The 18212-nt window shown below is 36.7% G+C and overlaps 2 protein-coding genes across 2 annotated transcripts; both read right to left on the bottom strand.

The window, feature by feature from the left end:
* Positions 1-1309: 1309 nt before the first annotated feature.
* Positions 1310-6799, bottom strand: LOC131952537 (basic phospholipase A2-like). The gene is made up of 5 exons (XM_059315257.1): positions 6709-6799; positions 6028-6091; positions 4662-4806; positions 2623-2735; positions 1310-1494 (listed from the first exon to the last, which is right to left on the bottom strand). The coding sequence occupies exons 1-5, from the start codon at positions 6733-6735 to the stop codon at positions 1376-1378; spliced, it is 468 nt and encodes a 155-aa protein (XP_059171240.1). The 5' UTR covers positions 6736-6799; the 3' UTR covers positions 1310-1375.
* A 4832-nt stretch (positions 6800-11631) lies between these two features.
* Positions 11632-16947, bottom strand: LOC131952471 (basic phospholipase A2-like). Its single transcript, XM_059315149.1, has 5 exons — positions 16857-16947; positions 16177-16240; positions 14833-14977; positions 12929-13041; positions 11632-11801 (listed from the first exon to the last, which is right to left on the bottom strand). Exons 1-5 carry the CDS (start codon positions 16881-16883, stop codon positions 11683-11685), a joined length of 468 nt encoding a protein of 155 aa, XP_059171132.1. The 5' UTR covers positions 16884-16947; the 3' UTR covers positions 11632-11682.
* Between the last annotated feature and the right edge of the window lie 1265 nt (positions 16948-18212).

Raw genomic sequence — 18212 nt, 5'->3', positions numbered from 1 at the left:
AACTCGTAAAAAACTCGTTGTTTGAATACGTTACTGACTAGAACACATAGATTTGAACCCGTGTCGAGTGGGATAGCAATCGTGTGCCCAACCACTCGACCATATCGTCTCCCCCAAACTGGCCTACCTCCTGTAAGTTTAAACTCGGTTCAAGCTAAATTCTCTGCCCCTAAGCCTGTGGCGACATGTGATCGTTCGCTTCACTGCGCGCGAGGTACGCGTCGCTGGTTTTTTTTCTAATGGCTAGCAGAGGAGAATTATATATATAGATTATATAGCGGTCTAAAATGCTCAATAAAATGTTTCCATTGATCAATTTAGTAATAATAACAATTGAATATTCAATGGTCATCCAAAAGAAAGCTTCCCTGAAAATTTCAGCGCGCTAGCTAACTGGGAAGTGCCAGAAATTTCGATCGCAAGATTTGATTGGAAAGACAAACACACAAACAGAGAAAGCAAGTTAAACGTGGGAAAAAAAACTTAAAATTACAAAAACTATTTAAAATGTTACTATCACGAGATATATCACAGCTTAAATATGTTAACAAAATTTAAAAAATATATGTTTAATGCTTGTTTTTTTAACATTTAATTAGTACTTCATTTAATTTAATGAATTTTCGTCTGCTTCTGTGAGCTGGGCATCTAAAGAGATGGTATGGTCAGTTCTATGCTAAGCCAATTTTACTTCCTTAGCATGAGCCAGTATGAATCGGCGCTTAATTAACGTAAAAGAAAGAAAACTGTTTAAGCACACTATATTAACTTGTTGCAGTCAAACCCGAATAACTGCCAAAGTACGCATTGGCCGGCACTCTAGACAAAAGCCCTAAGAACGTAAAACTAGCAGCGTATCTTATACTTTGGCCGGCCAATGCGTGCACTGGCCGGAATGCACTGATCAAAGCCCAATTCAGGTATGGTATGATGGCATTTTAACGATTCCGGCTGCAGTATCTTTGTAAGTAATGTATATCTCGGCTTCAGTTTGTATTCAATATGCCATGCCACATGGAACAAAATGTGTCGTCAACTGAAGAGGCAGACTGCAGAGGGGAGACATCAAAGAACACAAACTTTGGCAGTCGGCATCACAGTCAATACGCAACAAGATGGAACTTTTAAGCCATTTCCGCGGGGGATGAGACCCTTGTAAGATGAATAATAGGGTTCAAAGGCGAGTATGAGGGGTATGTGTACATGAGTATATGTATAGACCTACATTTAAATTGAATCATTGCTACAACATTACTGCTATTTCTACATACAATCATTTCAAATAAACTAAAAAGAGAAGCAACTCATTAGCTGATCTATTTTGTTTTAATGTTCAAGCTTAATGTAAAGCTAATGAACGTGAGCCGCAGCAAGGCTAGCACTTCTTTCTGTCGTAATTTTTGTAGGCGGCATTGTACTTTTTGCTGGCCACACACTGACTCAATATCTGATCACAAACGCAGGTATTATATCCACAGCGTGAGCCGACTGGGTCTAGAATATAAAACAACACTAGGGTCAATGTCATAAATGTTCAGATGCTTTGATGAGAGGTTCAGATAAATAAGAATATAAACGAACCAATGCCAATAAATAGACAACATATTCAGCTATAAAGTTATTATTACTATTAAAATACTTCAGATTTAGTTATTGAATATTTGTCGCTGGCGGTATGTAGTTTGAATTAAATGATCTAATTAATTTGAGATGTATTCTTATGGAGCGTTAACTCACCTCAAGATGAAGAATAAAGGTCCAATAACTAACCGTAAAACCATGTATTCACTTTAAATAAATCACCTTGACCACATACATGCAGATGCAATAACTCACCACAAACCCGTATACACAGGAGCAATAACTCACCACAAGCCCATATACACAGGAACAATAACTCACCACAAGCCCATGTACACAGGAACAATATCTCACCACAATTCCGCATACACAGGAACAATAACTCACCACACGCCCGTGTACACCACAAAAATTAGGGTATTTAACTCTAATGTCAAGGCAGTTCTGCTGAATGGAGCAGAGACATGGAGCTTCTCCAAGGCAAGCACAGCAAAGATACAGACCTTCATGAATATATGCCTTAGACAGATATTGAAACTGAGATGGCAGGACAAAGTGCCGAACATAGAACTATGGAGGAAAGCTAGGTAGGAGCCTAGGGGTGTGCAAATAAGAAGGAGAAAGTGGCGCTGGGTGGGTCACACACTGCGAAAGGCTCACCCAAATGTTACACTCCAAGCGCTTGAGTGGAACCCCAAGGAAAGCGGAAAAGAGGGTGCCCAAGTCAGACCTGGAGGCGGAGTCTTCTTAAAGAACTGCAGCTAACAGGGATGTCTTGGGAGATGGCAAAATTAATAGCCGGGGATGGGAAGAAATGGAAGGAAATGGTGGAGGCCCTATGCTCCATAAGGAGCAAAGAGGACTAAGTCAAAAGTAAGTCAACCCGTGTACACAGGAACAATAACTCACCACAAGCCCGTATACACAGGAACAATAACTCACCACAAGCCCGTATACGCAGGAACAATAACTCACCACAAGCCCATATACACAGGAACAATAACTCACCACAAGCCCGTATACACAGGAACAATAACTCACCACAAAAACACTTTTCGGATTGACAACTGTATTTGTAGTATTTGGTGGAAGGCGAGCACGGCTTATACTTATTTATGACTGACGTGTAGCAATCGACATGCTCCTTACAACACCTGAAAGTGATTTGTCATAATTAAAAGTGCATCATCATGAAGTTTACAACACCTGAAAGTGTTTTGTCATAATTAAAAGTGTATCATCATGAAGCTTACAACATCTAAAAGTGATTTGTCATAATTTAAAAAGAAAGAAAGCAAAGCAAACACTTGCGAAAATATTAAATACCACCAATCAAACAGCCACAACAAATAAAGCAATTACACTTAATTTAATTAACACGACTAGACAAAGAACAGAAGACGAAAAGAGACTAGTAGCAACGGCTATTTAAAGATCGACTATATGGCAAATTAGGAATAAATTCAGATATTTTTTCACAAAATACATGGACATCGAGTTGAAAGAAATATTTCAAGCAAAACTAAGACATAGGCTGGGAACTCTCACTTAACTGAGAAAAAAGAAATGTACAGGAAAGGAATAAATAAAGTATTAATTTTAATTTAGACTGTCTCAAGCCAAACATCACACGATCAGCCCACAAGTAAATTAACATTAGAACAGCCTTCTGTTTCCCAGGTTTTTAAGGTGCACAACCTGACTGGTAGGAAGAGATATACACCTTAACCCCCCCCCCCCCCCCCCACACACACACACACACACACTCCCCCCCCCCCCCACTCAAACGGACTGGCGAATACTTCAAGGTAGCGTGCCCTCATTACCAAGGGTCAATTTTATGTCATGGAAAGTTTTGGAATGATAGATCAGTATGTGTATTACAGAGACACTTCTCCCACGGTCGTTTCTATTTCTGTCCATGGGTGGCTACAATGTGAACTTTTGACTTAGCAGCACAGTAAACTAAGCAGTCAAGAGAAACCTAGTTTGGACACCTTATTTTAGTCTAGTTCTTATGCCATTTTATTTTCTCCCTTTGATTATTATATATGCAATTAATGTTCATTGTTCATGTCTTTGATGCTGTGTAAAATCTATCAAATATATTATTATTACTGATTTAAATGTTTAAAACAATTGAATTAATTTAAAAAAAACTGTTTGAGGACTGTATAGATATAGATGTTTGAAAGGGAAGAATGTTTGCTTTGATGTGTCTCATTGTAATTACATAACTTTTCCGATTGCTTTAAATTTGTATCATTTTAATTCTCGGTAATCCCAATTTTTTTTTCCCAGCTCTACTTAAAAACCCAAATTCCACCCCCACCGCCCCCTCAGCCCACCATCTCGAGAAAAAATTCCCTTGAATCCTCATTTAATTACACATTTGTATTTTCAGTTTCAGGTTGGATTTTTATTTTTATCTTTTATTTTTTCTTTATATTTAGACGTTTTGTATTAGATCTATGTATAAGTAAACCATCTTAAATTAATGAAAGCAGGCTACAAGTTAGAAAAAAATATTACTATTGTAAATCTGTATCAGTCCTCACAAGCCGATGATGAAAACTGTAATACTAAAGCGAACACACAACTGACGCTATAAATTACGTGTCTGAGGCAAAAGAAAAATACACAAAAAAAAAATAAAAAACAAGAAACAATATTAAAAATGTTTCGTCATGAAGTTTACAACAGCTAAAAGTGATCAGTTATGGGGTTTATAACAGCTAAAAGTAATTAGACGTCTACAACACCTAAATTTGAATCGTTTTTGTTCTCTACCATCAAATAGTGAAACGTATCATTTAAATCATAAAATCAAAATCGCAAATCTTATAACATCTAAAATTGCATCATTATTGTATTATAGAAACCTGAAACCGTTTTTTTCTCTAACAATCTTAAGGTGAATTATTATGTGTTTTACAAAACCTAAAAGTGAACCTTTTTTTCAAAATTAAAAGTGAATCGTTTTTGTTTTTCAACATCTAAAGCGAATCAATGTGTTTTACAACATCTAAGGCGACTCTTTGTGTTTTACAACATCTAAATCTGAGTTTCAGGCGAGTTACCTGTCTACGTCGTCCACAGGTTTTCCTTTACCCCCAAAGCAGAAACAGCCGTAACCGCTGTAGTCTGTGGTACTTTGTGTTGCGTTAGCCATCATATCTTTTAACAAGTCTGTAGCTCTCTTCACTACGGCATCAGCTGGAGACACTAGAGGAGGGAGAGTTGACAGCTTAGACTAGTGTCGGATATTTTTGTATCATTTTACATCAATAAAAACTTCACAATTAAACATATAATAATATCTCTCTTAGTATTACATGGAGAGGGCGCGCGGTAGCGTACACGACAGCTAACCCGAAAGTATCAAATTTTGACAAGGTTCAAGTCCTTCTAACGTCGGTCTTAGATTGGTACATGACGTAAAAGGTAAACAAAGGTGGGTGGTGGCAACACCATCCCTTCATATCACGAGTTCAAAGAAGTTGGTTACATCCGACAATAAAACGACAGATACAAATAGGAAGTTTACTATATCAAGTGAGGTTGGCGTATTTCTGAACATCAACATTTTAATAAGGTTGATTGAATGTGATCCTGTAATGATTAATTGATATTTTTAAAACAGGTCACTACGTGGAAATAGCAACAAACTAAACGTATAATTAATGTTACACGTTAGGTATCAAATGATGCATTTGTCTACTGGGGTTTTACTTACCAAAAACACAAATTCTCCAACCATCACCACATAATCTTCAACCAGAGACTCACTTAACATCACATACTCTCCAACCAGTGATTCACCTAACGTCACATACCTTCCAACCAGTGATTCACTTAACATCACATACTCTACAATCAGAGATTCACTAGTCATCACATACTCTCCAGCCATCATCAGATACTCTCCAACCAGCGATTCACTTATCACCACATACTCTACAATCAGAGATTCACTAGTCATCACATACTCTCCAACCAGAGATTCACTAATACTCTCAATTCAGAGATACATTTTTAACATCACGTATTCTCCAACCAGAGTTTAACTTATCATCACATACTCTCCAATCAGAGATTCACTTATCATCACATACTCTCCAACCAGTTTCACTAGACATCACATACTCTCCATCTAGAGATTTATTTAGCCACCAACCAGAGATTTACTTTTAACATCACATACTCTCCATCCATCATCGCATACTCTCAAACCAGAGATTCACTTAACATCACATACTCTCCAACCAGCGGTTCACATATCATCACATACTCTCAAACCATAGATTCACTTAACATCACACGCTCTCCAACCAGAGATTCACTTAACATCACATACTCTCCAACCAGAGATTCACCAGACATCACACACTTTCCAACCAGAGATTCACTTAACATCACACACTCTCCAACCAGAGATTCACTTACCAACATACGCTGCTGTCAGCAACAAGATAGCAAACAACGGAATTGAATTCATCTTCTGGCTAAACTGAAAAAAAAACAACCGGCAAGCTTGTTAATGCATCTGATTGTAGCTAATACTTCATAATTAATACCCAGTTATTGAAGGGTAGCGCTCTACAACGCGCACAATATTGGTTGAGCGTTTTATTTAGATTAAAAGGTCATTGTGCTAAATATAAATCTAGAGACATTTCTGGTAAAACTGTTAAAAAATTGACTTCACCATCTTTATACGTTTAAGTGATTACATTCAACACCCACAACTAACCACTTTAAACAAATAACCTTTTGCGCTATAACTGACAGCTTTACTCTCCTCCCTGCCTGTATGGAATAAGCTAAGTACTCGATCCTTGATCAGCAATAATCATGTCTAAAAATGTAGGACAGCTACTGGCTCAAGTCTGTAGGACATCCCTGAGTCCACTCAGCTCTGATGGGTACCTGACCCACATTAAGGAGACAAAAGCGGCTAGGCGCAGTGCTGACCACACTTTCCATTTGGTTGCCGAGGTCAGTGAAACACATGAGCTCTACCTTGTCTGCCCCATGAGTCTTAGACACGAACAGGATGAGACCACAATGTAGAACTACGCTTATAGAAATATTCAAAATTAAGCAACAGAACAACAAAATACTGACCTTACGAGTAACAATCATGTGTTTCATGTACAATTATGTACAGTATTGAGATATATTTATATAGCGTTGGGCCTCCATCAGATGTAAATTCATTAATATTCAATTAAGTATTCACCACAAAGAAAACGTTGCCAGCCTCCATGTTTTCTATTTGCTGTTGCAACTAAAATACTCTAATTAATAACAAGCATTCTTTATGGGAGTGTTGACAAAGAATTCACTTTGTTCTCTCTAAATTTATTTTTTGAAAAATTGAAACTCAGCCAATAATGTATTGAACTAATTTATTCTTAGGGGGAAATTTGCTGCAGAGACGAAAATATATTTATTCATCTCAAAATAAATATTTTCTCATTTTTAAAATTAGAAAGTTTAACATGTTTTCTCCCTATCATAACAGGCTCAAATTATTGCAAAACACAAAACATATGAGGCTTGATGATGTTAGTTATGTCATGATGGCTTTTTAGCCGATTAAGGTGAGAAAGGCTGTTCCAACATGAGGAAAAAACTGATCACCCCTTGAAATAACTGATCACCCCTTGAAATCTGACCGCCCTTGCAATAACCTTGTTTTACTTGACTTAAAAACAACATTTAAAATACGTTTTTTATGTATTAAATATTCGTTCTCAAATTTTATTTTACTGAATCGAAAGTAAAAAAAATAAATCAACCGGAAGTTTTCCCCCTTAACTTTCTCGAATATTCTTATATAACACTACGGGGGGGGGGTAGCAACTCATGATATACACATGATTTTAATCCAATTTTAATTACTTAAACTTTTAAAAATAGAATAGAATCTCGTAGAAAAAAGCATTGCCCACTAGGAAAACGCCAAACAATATGTGTGAATTGGTGCGGAATATTATTAGTACTTTATAAATTCATGTGTTTTTTGAGAATCGAAAATAGGGTATATTACTACATCCGTTCAACAGAAATTACTCAAACTTTGACAGAAGGCAGAGAATTTTCAGTTCAGTAGTCCTGAGCTTTACCTAGCCGACCACGCCGACCCTACATGATTACCGACGACCTAGAATTTAAAATTAGCATTCCATTTTTATGTCATGTATATTTTGCTTGATCCCAAGATGCGAATAACATGGGCTGATGTGAGTCATCTCCCCGTCTGTTACCAGCTACTTAACATCTAATTGTTTTCAGAACCCTCGATCAAAGCGCCGCATGACAAAATATCAAGTACCAGCAGAGAAACGGGCTGCGGGGTGGCGATAAGACAAAATGTGCTATTTAATATGTACATATTGGACATAACAAAGGCTTGTCGAACAAGTGGCAGTTTACATTCGTGTGGAGATAGACGACGTTAGCCCTTGAACAAAGTGAGAAGTTTAACAGAGAGAAGTTTAACACACAGAAGTTTAACAGTGAGAACTTGAACAAAGTGATTCCTTGAACAAAGTAAGAAGTTAAACAGTGAGAAACTTGAACGAAACGAAAAGGTGAACAGTGAGAACTTGTAACAAAGCGAGAATTGAACATAGTGAAAACTTGAAATAAGTAAGAACTTGAACAGAGAGAGAACTTAAACAGTGTGAGTACTTGAAAAAAGTGAGTACTTGAACAAAATGAGAACTTAATCAAAGTGAGAGCTTGAACAAAATGAGTACATGATCAATGTAAGAACTTGAACAAAGGGAGTGAACTTGATCAAAGTGAGAACTTGAACAAAGTGTGAGCTTGAACAAAGTGAGAACTTGAAAAATTCGAAAACTTGATCAAAGTGAGAACTTGAACAAAGTGAGTACTTGAACATAGTTATAACCTGAACAATGTGAGAACTTGAACAAAGTGAGTACTTGAAAAAAAGTGAAAACTCGAAAAAAGTGAGAACAAGATCAACGTGAGAAACTTGAACAAAGTGAGAACTTGAACAAAGAAGGAACTTGAACAAAACGGAGAAGTTGAACAAAGTTAGTACCTGAACAAAGTGAGAACTTGAACAAAATGAGAACTTGATCAAAGTGAGACTTGAACAAAGTGAGTACTTGAACATAGTGAAAACTTAAACAAAGTTAGAACTTGAACAAAGTTAGTACTTGAACAGTGAAACTTGAAAAAAGTTAGAACTTGATCAACATGAGAAACTTGAACACATAAGGAACTTGAACAAAAGGAGAAGTTGAGTAAAATGAGTACCTGAACAAAGTGAGAGATTGAACAAAGTGAGAATTTGTACAAAGTGAGAAATTTAACATTGAGAACTTGACCAAAGTGAGATCTTGAACAGAGATAGATCTTAATAAAAGTAAGAACTTAACAGAGTTAGTAATTGATGAAAGTGAGGACTTGAACAAAGTAAGAACTTGCACAAAGTGAGAACTTAATCAAAGTGAGAACTTGAACAAAGTGAGAACTTAAATAAAGTAAGTACTTGAACAAAGTGAGAACGTGAATAAAATGAGAACTTGATCAAAATAAGAAATTGAACAAAGTGAGAACTTCAACAAAGTGAGAAATGAACACATTTAGAACTTGATCAAAGTATGAACTTGAACTCAATGAGAACTTGATCACAACGATAATGAGTTTGACATATTGAGTAGTATAACACAGTGAGAACTAAAACAAAGCGTACTTTTTAAATTAGAAGTGTATACTTGTATCTTGCCATTGCTTCTAATAGTACGCATGACTGAGTAAATGAGCTGTTACAGTGCGTGATAGGTCTATTGGTTTCTGAGGCAAGCATGATATTACAGCCAATAGTGCCTCTAGTTCAAATTCGGGTCCAAAGGGGAGGAAAGGCTGCTGGGGAAAGTGCTGACGACACCTTCCCTTTATTTCTCAAGGTTAAGAAACATGAGCTCTACCTCAAAGACTTTACCATCTGTCCACGGCATGCATGTCAGCATTTGTCAACTCTAATATTCAACTACAACATTTCGTAAAAGGAAATTTTTTGTCATATATTTTTAAATGTATATTCCAATTAAAACATAACAAAACTATATTTATTATTTATGATTATTTATTTGACAGACCCGTGGTAACAGGTGAAAATAGTTTTAAAAAATCGACTTGATCGCCATGGTGTAATATATCTATAGTTCTCAAGTGCTAAATTAATGATTAAAAGAATTAATATTGAAGGTGTGATAAAGCAAATTTCATTTTCTAAACATATAGTCTTACAGCAAGTGAAACCGGAATCATGTTGCACGCTTGGTAAAGCAGTACTGAAAAAGATTGCACTTGATTGTTAAGATTGTTGATTGTTTTTGTCAACAATGAAAAAATGATGATCTGATACGTTAAGCACGATGTACTCTAACCGCATTCATATTAATAATTTTTTCCTTTTAAATTCACAAAAAACTTCCAGTAATGTATAACTAGTTTACTTTACAGGGTAACAAAAGAAGCGCTTGAAAATGTAACTCTAATACATTACGGCAGAATGTTTTCTTTTTGTATTATTAAAATATGCAATACTTAAAGCTGGTGGTGTCGCTACGCTAGGTCAGTTGTCACATTTTAGCGGTAACCAATGGTGTCACTACCCCACCAAAGGAAAAACGTATATGATATACACACACACACACACACACAGTTGATAAAAAATCTATAATCGATTATTAATATAGCTGGATGTAGCAGTATTTACTCGTTAGTTAGCAGGTTTATTTCACGGTGTCACCGTCCCTTCCCCCCGCTCCTTGTCGGAATCGTCAATTTGTACCAAAATACTTTTTAACTCTTTCGTTGAACTGACAAAAATCATATTTTCTGTATATATTTTCTTTGTGTAACCCCATTAAATGGTAACACCAGGTTCGGTCCGCATCCCCCCCTCGCCATGCGACGCCTCTTCTTAAAGCAACTGGATCGAATGATTCATTTTTCTATTTCGTAGGAGGGGTGGCGCTGTGTACGTGGCCGCTTACCCCAACCCTCCCCCCCCCCCCCCCACTTATAGAGATGACCGAAAGTAGATTGATCATGCAAATACTTATTTTCCTCATTTCGTAATGCTCGGAAAAAATGAGAATCTATATTGTGGTTTAGTCTATATAAAGCTTAATGGTCTTTATAAGTCTAAAAAACTTAAAATTACAAAAACTATTTAAAATGTTACTATCACGAGATATATCACAGCTTAAATATGTTAACAAAATTTTAAAAATATATGTTTAATGTTTGTTTTTTTAACATTTAATTAGTACTTCATTTAATTTAATGAATTTTCGTCTGCTTCTGTGAGCTGGGCATCTAAAGAGATGGTATGGTCAGTTCTATGCTAAGCCAATTTTACTTCCTTAGCATGAGCCAGTATGAATCGGCGCTTAATTAACGTAAAAGAAAGAAAACTGTTTAAGCACACTATATTAACTTGTTGCAGTCAAACCCGAATAACTGCCAAAGTACGCATTGGCCGGCACTCTAGACAAAAGCCCTAAGAACGTAAAACTAGCAGCGTATCTTATACATTGGCCGGCCAATGCGCGCACTGGCCGGAATGCACTGATCAAAGCCCAATTCAGGTATGGTATGATGGCATTTTAACGATTCCGGCTGCAGTATCTTTGTAAGTAATGTATATCTCGGCTTCAGTTTGTATTCAATTCTATATGCCATGCCACATGGAACAAAATGTGTCGTCAACTGAAAAGGCAGACTGCAGAGGGGAGACATCAAATAACACAAACTTTGGCAGTCGGCATCACAGTCAATACGCAACAAGATGGAACTTTTAAGCCATTTCCGCGGGGGATGAGACCCTTGTAAGATGAATAATAGGGTTCAAAGGCGAGTATGAGGGGTATGTGTACATGAGTATATGTATAGACCTACATTTAAATTGAATCATTGCTACAACATTACTGCTATTTCTACATACAATCATTTCAAATAAACTAAAAAGAGAAGCAACTCATTAGCTGATCTATTTTGTTTTAATGTTCAAACTTAATGTAAAGCTAATGAACGTGAGCCGCAGCAAGGCTAGCACTTCTTTCTGTCGTAATTTTTGTAGGCGGCATTGTACTTTTTGCTGGCCACACACTGACTCAATATCTGATCACAAACGCAGGTATTATATCCACAGCGTGAGCCGACTGGGTCTAGAATATAAAACAACACTAGGGTCAATGTCATAAATGTTCAGATGCTTTGATGAGAGGTTCAGATAAATAAGAATATAAACGAACCAATGCCAATAAATAGACAACATATTCAGCTATAAAGTTATTATTACTATTAAAATACTTCAGATTTAGTTATTGAATATTTGTCGCTGGCGGTATGTAGTTTGAATTAAATGATCTAATTAATTTGAGATGTATTCTTATGGAGCGTTAACTCACCTCAAGATGAAGAATAAAGGTCCAATAACTAACCGTAAAACCATGTATTCACTTTAAATAAATCACCTTGACCACATACATGCAGATGCAATAACTCACCACAAACCCGTATACACAGGAACAATAACTCACCACAAGCCCATATACACAGGAACAATAACTCACCACAAGCCCATGTACACAGGAACAATATCTCACCACAATTCCGCATACACAGGAACAATAACTCACCACAAGCCCGTGTACACCACAAAAATTAGGGTATTTAACTCTAATGTCAATGCAGTTCTGCTGAATGGAGCAGAGACATGGAGCATCTCCAAGGCAAGCACAGCAAAGATACAGACCTTCATGAATATATGCCTTAGACGGATATTGAAACTGAGTGGCAGGACAAAGTGCCGAACATAGAACTATGGAGGAAAGCTAGGTAGGAGCCTATGGGTGTGCAAATAAGAAGGAGAAAGTGGCGCTGGGTGGGTCACACACTGCGAAAGGCTCACCTAAATGTTACACGCCAAGCGCTTGAGTGGAACCCCAAGGAAAGCGGAAAAGAGGGTGCCCAAGTCAGACCTGGAGGCGGAGTCTTCTTAAAGAACTGCAGCTAACAGGGATGTCTTGGGAGATGGCAAAATTAATAGCCGGGGATGGGAAGAAATGGAAGGAAATGGTGGAGGCCCTATTCTCCATAAGGAGCGAAGAGGACTAAGTCAAAAGTAAGTCAACCCGTGTACACAGGAACAATAACTCACCACAAGCCCGTATACACAGGAACAATAACTCACCACAAGCCCGTATACGCAGGAACAATAACTCACCACAAGCCCATATACACAGGAACAATAACTCACCACAAGCCCGTATACACAGGAACAATAACTCACCACAAAAACACTTTTCGGATTGACAACTGTATTTGTAGTATTTGGTGGAAGGCGAGCACGGCTTATACTTATTTATGACTGACGTGTAGCAATCGACATGCTCCTTACAACACCTGAAAGTGATTTGTCATAATTAAAAGTGCATCATCATGAAGTTTACAACACCTGAGAGTGATTTGTCATAATTAAAAGTGTATCATCATGAAGTTTACAACACCTGAAAGTGTTTTGTCATAATTAAAAGTTTATCATCATGAAGCTTACAACAGCTAAAAGTGATTTGTCATAATTTAAAAAGAAAGAAAGCAAAGCAAACACTTGCAAAAATATTTAATACCACCAATCAAACATCCACAACAAATAAAGCAATTACACTTAATTTAATTAACACGACTAGACAAAGAACAGAAGACGAAAAGAGACTAGTAGCAACGGCTATTTAAAGATCGACTATATGGCAAATTAGGAATAAATTCAGATATTTTTTCACAAAATACATGGACATCGAGTTAAAAGAAATATTTCAAGCAAAACTAAGACATAGACTGGGAACTCTCACTTAACTGAGAAAAAAGAAATGTACAGGAAAGGAATAAATAAAGTATTAATTTTAATTTAGACTGTCTCAAGCCAAACATCACACGATCAGCCCACAAGTAAATTAACATTAGAACAGCCTTCTGTTTCCCAGGTTTTTAAGGTGCACAACCTGACTGGTAGGAAGAGATATACACATTAACCCCCCCCCCCCCCCCCACACACACACACACTCCCCCCCCCCCCCCCACTCAAACGGACTGGCGAATACTTCAAGGTAGCGTGCCCTCATTACCAAGGGTCAATTTTATGTCATGGAAAGTTTTGGAATGATAGATCAGTATGTGTATTACAGAGACACTTCTCCCACGGTCGTTTCTATTTCTGTCCATGGGTGGCTACAATGTGAACTTTTGACTTAGCAGCACAGTAAACTAAGCAGTCAAGAGAAACCTAGTTTGGACACCTTATTTTAGTCTAGTTCTTATGCCATTTTATTTTCTCCCTTTGATTATTATATATGCAATTAATGTTCATTGTTCATGTCTTTGATGCTGTGTAAAATCTATCAAATATGTTATTATTACTGATTTAAATGTTTAAAACAATTGAATTAATTTAAAAAAAACTGTTTGAGGACTGTATAGATATAGATGTTTGAAAGGGAAGAATGTTTGCTTTGATGTGTCTCATTGTAATTACATAACTTTTCCGATTGCTTTAAATTTGTATCATTTTAATTCTCGGTAATCCCAATTTTTTTTTCCCAGCTCTACTTAAAAACCCAAATTCCACCCCCACCGCCCCCTCAGCCCACCATCTCGAGAAAAAATTCTATTGAATCCTCATTTAATTACACATTTGTATTTTCAGTTTCAGGTTGGATTTTTATTTTTATCTTTTATTTTTCTTTATATTTAGACGTTTTGTATTAGATCTATGTATAAGTAAACCATCTTAAATTAATGAAAGCAGGCTACAAGTTAGAAAAAAATATTACAATTGTAAATCTGTATCAGTCCTCACAAGCCGATGATGAAAACTGTAATACTAAAGCGAACACACAACTGACGCTATAAATTACGTGTCTGAGGCAAAAAAAAAAATACACAAAAAAAAAATAAAAAACAAGAAACAATTATCTCACCACAATTGTATTATAGAAACGTGAAACCGTTTTTTTCTTTAACAATCTTAAGGTGAATTATTATGTGTTTTACAAAACCTAAAAGTGAACCTTTTTTTTACAAAATTAAAAGTGAATCGTTTTTGTTTTTCAACATCTAAAGCGAATCAATGTGTTTTACAACATCTAAGGCGACTCTTTGTGTTTTACAACATCTAAATCTGAGTTTCAGGCGAGTTACCTGTCTACGTCGTCCACAGGTTTTCCTTTACCCCCAAAGCAGAAACAGCCGTAACCGCTGTAGTCTGTGGTACTTTGTGTTGCGTTAGCCATCATATCTTTTAACAAGTCTGTAGCTCTCTTCACTACGGCATCAGCTGGAGACACTAGAGGAGGGAGAGTTGACAGCTTAGACTAGTGTCGGATATTTTTGTATCATTTTACATCAATAAAAACTTCACAATTAAACATATAATAATATCTCGCTTAGTATTACATGGCGAGGTCGCGCGGTAGCGTACACGACAGCTAACCCGAAAGTATCAAATTTTGACAAGGTTCAAGTCCTTCTAACGTCGGTCTTAGATTGGTACATGACGTAAAAGGTAAACAAAGGTGGGTGGTGGCAACACCATCCCTTCATATCACGAGTTCAAAGAAGTTGGTTACATCCGACAATAAAACGACAGATACAAAAAGGAAGTTTACTATATCAAGTGAGGTTGGCGTATTTCTGAACATCAACATTTTAATATGGTTGATTGAATGTGATCCTGTAATGATTAATTGATATTTTTAAAACAGGTCACTACGTGGAAATAGCAACAAACTAAACGTATAATTAATGTTACACGTTAGGTATCAAATGATGCATTTGTCTACTGGGGTTTTACTTACCAAAAACACAAATTCTCCAACCATCACCACATAATCTTCAACCAGAGACTCACTTAACATCACATACTCTCCAACCAGTGATTCACCTAACGTCACATACCTTCCAACCAGTGATTCACTTAACATCACATACTCTACAATCAGAGATTCACTAGTCATCACATACTCTCCAACCAGAGATTCACTAATACTCTCAATTCAGAGATACATTTTTAACATCACGTATTCTCCAACCAGAGTTTAACTTATCATCACATACTCTCCAATCAGAGATTCACTTATCATCACATACTCTCCAACCAGTTTCACTAGACATCACATACTCTCCATCTAGAGATTTATTTAGCCACCAACCAGAGATTTACTTTTAACATCACATACTCTCCATCCATCATCGCATACTCTCAAACCAGAGATTCACTTAACATCACATACTCTCCAACCAGCGGTTCACATATCATCACATACTCTCCAACCAGAGATTCACTTAACATCACATACTCTCAAACCATAGATTCACTTAACATCACACGCTCTCCAACCAGAGATTCACTTAACATCACATACTCTCCAACCAGTGTACACTTAACATCACATACTCTCCAACCAGAGATTCACCAGACATCACACACTTTCCAACCAGAGATTCACTTAACATCACACACTCTCCAACCAGAGATTCACTTACCAACATACGCTGCTGTCAGCAACAAGATAGCAAACAACGGAATTGAATTCATCTTCTGGCTAAACTGAAAAAAAAACAACCGGCAAGCTTGTTAATGCATCTGATTGTAGCTAATACTTCATAATTAATACCCAGTTATTGAAGGGTAGCGCTCTACAACGCGCACAATATTGCTTGAGCGTTTTATTTAGATTAAAAGGTCATTGTGCTAAATATAAATCTAGAGACATTTCTGGTAAAACTGTTAAAAAATTGACTTCACCATCTTTATACGTTTAAGCGATTACATTCAACACCCACAACTAACCACTTTAAACAAATAACCTTTTGCGCTATAACTGACAGCTTTACTCTCCTCCTGCCTGTATGGAATAAGCTAAGTACTCGATCCTTGATCAGCAATAATCATGTCTACAAATGTAGGACAGCTACTGGCTCAAGTCTGTAGGACATCCCTGAGTCCACTCAGCTCTGATGGGTACCTGACCCACATTAAGGAGACAAAAGCGGCTAGGCGCAGTGCTGACCACACTTTCCATTTGTATGCCGAGGTCAGTGAAACACATGAGCTGTACCTTGTCTGCCCCATGAGTTTTAGACACGAACAGGATGAGACCACAATGTAGAACTACGCTTATAGAAATATTCAAAATTAAGCAACAGAACAACAAAATACTGACCTTACGAGTAACAATCATGTGTTTCATGTACAATTATGTACAGTATTGAGATATATTTATATAGCGTTGGGCCTCCATCAGATGTAAATTCATTAATATTCAATTAAGTATTCACCACAAAGAAAACGTTGCCAGCCTCCATGTTTTCTATTTGCTGTTGCAACTAAAATATTCTAATTAATAACAAGCATTCTTTATGGGGGTGTTGACAAAGAATTCACTTTGTTCTCTCTAAATTTATTTTTTGAAAAATTGAAACTCAGCCAATAATGTATTGAACTAATTTATTCTTCGGGGGAAATTTGCTGCAGAGACGAAAATATATTTATTTATCTCAAAATAAATATTTTCTCATTTTTAAAATTAGAAAGTTTAACATGTTTTCTCCCTATCATAACAGGCTCAAATTATTGCAAAACACAAAACATATGAGGCTTGATGATGTTAGTTATGTCATGATGGCTTTTTAGCCGATTAGGGTGAGAAAGGCTGTTACAACATGAGGAAAAAACTGATCACCCCTTGAAATAACTGACCGCCCTTGCAATAACTGACCGCCCTTGCAATAACTGACCGCCCTTGCAATAACCTTGTTTTACTTGACTTAAAAACAACATTAAAAATACGTTTTTTATGTATTAAATATTCGTTCTCAAATTTTATTTTACTGAATCGAAAGTAAAAAAAATAAATAAACCGGAAGTTTTCCCCCTTAACTTTCTCGAATATTCTTATATAACACTACCGGGGGGGGGGGGTAGCAACTCATGATATACACATGATTTTAATTCAATTTTAATTACTTAAACTTTTAAAAATAGAATAGAATCTCGTAGAAAAAAGCATTGCCCACTAGAAAAACGCCAAACAATATGTGAAATGGTGCGGAATATTATTAGTACTTTATAAATTCATGTGTTTTTTGAGAATCGAAAATAGGGTATATTACTACATCCGTTCAACAGAAATTACTCAAACTTTGACAGAAGGCAGAGAATTTTCAGTTCAGTAGTCCTGAGCTTTACCTAGCCGACCACGCCGACCCTACATGATTACCGACGACCTAGAATTTAAAATTAGCATTCCATTTTTATGTCATGTATATTTTGCTTGATCCCAAGATGCGAATAACATGGGCTGATCTGAGTCATCTCCCCGTCTGTTACCAGCTACTTAACATCTAATTGTTTTCAGAACCCTCGATCAAAGCGCCGCATGACAAAATATCAAGTACCAGCAGAGAAATGTGCAGCGGGGTGGCGATAAGACAAAATGTGCAATTTAATATGTACATATTGGACATAACAAAGGCTTGTCGAACAAGTGGCAGTTTACATTCGTGTGGGGATAGACGAC

The sequence above is a fragment of the Physella acuta genome, unplaced genomic scaffold (assembly GCF_028476545.2).
Source record: "Physella acuta isolate Inbredline_101_S28 unplaced genomic scaffold, ASM2847654v3 ptg000875l, whole genome shotgun sequence".
Lineage (NCBI taxonomy): Eukaryota > Metazoa > Mollusca > Gastropoda > Physidae > Physella > Physella acuta.
The sequence above is the reverse complement of the archived record's forward strand: the minus strand, read 5'-3'. Positions and strand labels throughout refer to the sequence as shown.